General features: G+C 33.6%; 1 protein-coding gene across 1 annotated transcript; it reads right to left on the bottom strand.

The window, feature by feature from the left end:
• Window positions 1–1,000: 1,000 nt before the first annotated feature.
• Window positions 1,001–1,939, bottom strand: LOC130685131 (olfactory receptor 6C75-like). The gene has a single exon (XM_057508309.1). It carries the CDS (start codon window positions 1,937–1,939, stop codon window positions 1,001–1,003), a length of 939 nt encoding a protein of 312 aa, XP_057364292.1.
• Window positions 1,940–5,024: the final 3,085 nt, after the last annotated feature.

Consider the following 5,024-nt stretch of genomic DNA (forward strand, 5'->3'; position numbering starts at 1 on the left):
ATTCTTCAGGTTCTTCCTCCCCTTCCTTTACCCCAATTCTTACGTCTCTCTTCATAAATTGAACTCTATTGATTTCACTTTGAGGGATTTAAGATGGCATTTTTAAAGGACTACATTTAAAGATTTCCCTTAATGTCACATGAATTAGAGATTTAAAAAAGAACTGAATATTTATGAAAACAAATGATCATATAAAACACAGTTCTAGAGAACTGGAAAATGCACCACCAATCCTGAATCACAAAGTTGCTTCTAGATAAAAGAAAAATGTGTTTTTTTTACAGAAACACAAATAAGTAGAATGTCTTAGAAAATTATTATAATGTTTACTCCAGCCTTAGAGGAATTTAACTAAGCGCAGGCAGCCTGGAAAAGGTCTAGGCAGAAATGTCATGGAAGGTACAAAATTATGGATGCCTTCCTTTTCTATTCTAATTATCTATTCATTTGGCTCACTTCTTTCTGAGTATTTTCATGTACAGGACAACGGGAGCATAGCACATTTTATCTTAAATTTCTAGGTAATTTTTCAACATGTTTAAATAAATTTTATTAACAAATTTAAAGAGACTTTTAAACAATGTTTTTAATTTTATAACATGTTTTCTTGATGATATAGAAGAAATTTTAGAGATATTAACACATGTATTTTTGTTTATTTCACAGAAAATAAATTTTATATTTGTACATGTTTTTTAGTAAGCTTCTTAGGGCAACTTCTATTTTTTTTGTATGAATTCATAATCTGCCTTGCTTGGATATGAGAAACGTTGGAGATTATTGACATTTAAATTTAGTTACACGAGTGAAGATTGACTTGTTCCCATATACCTAAAATTGTTAGGACCCAGCTTTTAGGTTAATAAGAAAAGGAGGCACTGATAATATACAAATATGTCTAGCTGAAAGAATGAAATTCGCATTTGAAGAGTTTTTTTAAAGAAAGAGAATTTGCATTCAGCTTTGCTTTCCAAGTTGTATGCTTTTCACAAAATCACATTCATTTATTTGAAGGAAAGGTCATTCTCTGGACCATGTTCTTAAAGGCTAGCTTCACTTGCTGATTTCTCAGTGTATATATGAAAGGATTTAAGAGAGGAGCCACTGAGGTATTGAGCACAGCTACTCCTTTGCTTAAAGTCACTCTTTCCCTTGCTGAAGGCTTAATGTACATGAAGATGCAGCTGCCGTAAGAGAGGGAGACGACTATCATGTGGGAGGAACAAGTGGAAAAGGCTTTTTTCCTTTGACTCGAGGAAGGAATTCTCAGAACTGTCCAGACAATATATGTGTAAGAGAGAATTATTAGTGTTAATGTGACCATAAGTGTCACCACAGCTAAAAAAAATGCCATGAGTTCTAGAAAGCGAGTGTTTGTGCAAGAAAGCTGCAGAATTGGAGAAGAGTCACAGATAAAGTGATCGATTACATTGGAGGCACAAAAATCCAACTGCAGCAGCAGGACTATTGGAGGAAAGATGATCAGGAATCCTGCAAGCCATGAACTAAAGACAAGAAGAAGACAGACTCTGCTGCTCATGATGGTCCTGTAACGCAGAGGTTTGCAGATGGCCACATAACGGTCATAGGACATGGCAGCTAGAAGGTAAAATTCTGTCACCCCCAATAAAATGAAGAAAAACAGCTGAGCCACACAACCGCTAAAGGAAATGGTTCTGTCTCCTGTTGTGATAGTGACAAGGAATCTGGGAATGCAGACAGATGTGAACGATATTTCTAGGAATGAGAAGTTTCGAAGGAAGAAATACATTGGAGTCTGCAGATGGGCATCAGAAAGGGTGAGGGTGATAATGATCAGGTTCCCAGTCACACTTAGCATGTAGGTAACAAGAAGAAATATGAAAAGTACAACCTGCCACTGTGGGTCATTTGTCAGTCCAAGAAGAATAAAATCTGTTACTGTTGTGTAATTTCTCATTATTCTCCTTCTTTATAACAGTATTCTTTGTTTTAGCTGTAAAATAGATGAAGAAATAAGAAAGCTATGACACTGGCAAAGAAACTCAAATACAACACATATACCCACACATGTATTAAAAGGATATTGTTACCTTTTGCTTTTAGAGAAAAATGATTTTATAGTTCATAGAAACAAAATATTTTTCAAAACTTATTTATTATAACATGTATTAATTCATTATTCCTATATATCCTTCATTGTATCTCACATATCTCAGTATAAATCTCTGTCACCTGAACGTCTTGATATATCCTAAAAACAAGAAGAAAATAGAAAGGTTAAAACCTCCTCAAAGAAAACCCTGAAGGTTTACTGCCACCATTCTGCAATACTCGTTTAAGATACTTTTGTTTTCTTCTTCATAGACACAAAATTTTTCTATTTTGAATCAATATTTATTTCTCCTTCTCCATTGAAGCTTTTACAGTTTTCAGAGATGACTCAGTTACCTATCTGGTAGAGTTATGTGGCCCTGGCAATAGCACAGATGTATTTAATGGATGGGAGTGTAACCCTGATTTAATCCCAATGTCTGCACTGCAAGACATGCAACTTTAATTGCTAGTCTGATGGAATGGGCTCTTCTAGGATTGTAAGCATATTCTTCTTGAATATATTTTATTTACTGCCAAAAAATTAAATATATTATATGAGTCCGCTCTGATACATAAAGCAGTGCTTTTACTTAAGTCCTAGTTTTATTTTTGCAAAAGTGCAAGTGTTTTTACTAATTTCTAAATTCGTTTAGCACTTCTCCACAATATTGCCTATTCTTTTCTTGAGGGAGATGAAAGGGAAGAGTTCAACATCCTCGATAAGGTGTGAGAAGGCAAATACTGTTTCTTTTCTCTTTTTTTCATCGTATTTGGCTTGTAATATAATGCCAGATGTTATTCAGGATTCGTTTTATTGTTTTTCCTGTTTAAAGTTATAATTTCCCATAAAGGCTTTAGATGTGCTGTCATGTAAGATCATTTAAAAAAATACCTAAGTGTCCAGGCAGCCTGCCTAAGTTTGGAATGTCTCATTTGTTTTCTATATCCTTCAGGGGTTCCAGAGATTCTAAAAGGAATAATATTTTCTCAGGAAATATATTAATGAATTTACTAATTTTTTTACCTACAGAATTGCAGGAGGGATATATTCCTTCTTCCTGTCATCTGTCCTCTCTGTTTGTGATCATAAGATGTGCTCTTATTTTTGTTGTTTGGTTTTTCTTTTATATCATGGGTGCTAACCTTCACTATATATAAAATTCACAGTGTGCAAAATTAAAGTCTACAGTATATCTGCTTAGTGTTATATCATATAAATTGTTTTAAATCTTTTAAAAATGACTGCAGTGTCTTAATATTGATTATGTTAAAATGATTATTAAAAGATATCTAGATGATAACACAACCATGTAGTCCTATCAATCACAAATATCTGTTATAATGAACAAAAATATATGAAACTATTACATTGTAGTAATTTAAAATTTTTTCTTCATTTATGTATTTCACATAAATTGTGTGGTTTTATTTTATTTATACACAGTGCTGTTTCTAATTGATATCAGCATACATATACACTATTAAAACAAAAAGTATATTCCTGAAAGAAACTATTAAAGACATACTTACTTTTATGATAAACATGGTTGGTTAAGTCAACATCATGTCTGATGACTTTAATTTGTTTAAACATAGTGTTTCAGACTTCAAAACTCTTTGCAATCTGTTTCTCCTGATCTTATATTCATAACCAAATGTTCAAATTATTGATAGTAAAGAATAATTCCAAAAGCTCCTCCACAATTTTACAAAATAAGACATACATCAACCCATTTCTATACATGAATCCAAATTTCTCTAAGGATATGATGTCTCTCAGGTCTCCTACCAATTGCCACTTAAAGAGGTTTATCTTGATACTTGAAGTGAAGGAAGTTATAGTTGAAATGAAGGCTAAGGTATATCTTTCCAAGTTTGATGGGCAAGATGGTATGATCTTTTGTGCAGAAGTAAAGCTATTCGGTTTAGCCATAATTTTATCTGTTTCATTTACAATGGACTCAGGGGGATTAGATGAATAAATAAACAAAAGGCACCAAGGAGATGGGTGTTCTCAAGGCACCAAGCATTAACCAATTGTCCAAATTAGTACACAGTTTAGAATAGAATATTTAGGTGATGGTGGCCTGAAGTTTTTTTTCAGAGCAGAAAAAAATATGCAGAAGGATTTGAATTTGTGTAATAATCCATAACTTCACAAGGACCACAAACTAAGTAATGGACTAATAGAGATTAGCAATTTCTAAGTGGCAACAGACTAAACTGTGAACAAATGGGTTTTTCTCTAATCTTAGGGAAATTATTAATAAGTCATTGTGATGTTTTAGAGCAAGGCTGAGGTCTCCGTTTTTCTACACCATAAGACATGGCAGGTTTGTTCTTAAGATTTTACATATTTCCCATTGAATGGTGACATCATGACTAGAATCACTACAAGTTATTCATTCAATAATTACTTTTTGGACATTTATTATGTATTGGGCTCAAGCTTAGTTTCCGAGAATACAGAGATAATAAAAACAACCCTTTGCTATCTTGTACCTCTTACAGAAAAGTGTGGGAATTCTACATTATTTTTGAAATCTCAGATTCCCTTTCTCATGTCCAATATCCACTTTCCTGAATCATTTTATTTTCCACAGCACTGACAAATCAAAAAGTCAGGAGGCCAAGAGATGTCTGAAATAAAAGGGTTTATTGATCTTTCACAGATGCTAGCCAGATAAGGACTAAGTCCTGGGACAGTTTCTGCTTCACCAGCAGCTAGGCCAGTTAAAAAGAAATAATTGTCCATTGGACTCAAGGAACAGAGCACATTTATGATGGTTCTTAAGGAAGGAAAGTTGTTTAAATTCACATTGGCTACAGATAAGGAAGGTGGACTAACTTGAAGTGGGTAAAGTCTGGGGACAGGCGGTTAGTCTGTAGAGAAGGCTCATAGACTATTGTTGATGATGGTCAGACACTGGTCATGCACGAGAGGAAGA

The sequence above is a fragment of the Manis pentadactyla genome, chromosome 10 (assembly GCF_030020395.1).
Source record: "Manis pentadactyla isolate mManPen7 chromosome 10, mManPen7.hap1, whole genome shotgun sequence".
Taxonomy (NCBI): Eukaryota; Metazoa; Chordata; class Mammalia; order Pholidota; family Manidae; genus Manis; species Manis pentadactyla.

What these genes read in the sequence shown, in the direction of transcription:
- LOC130685131 (XM_057508309.1), bottom strand. Translation starts at nt 1,939, where the DNA reads ATGAGAAATTACACAACAGTAACAGATTTTATTCTTCTTGGACTGACA.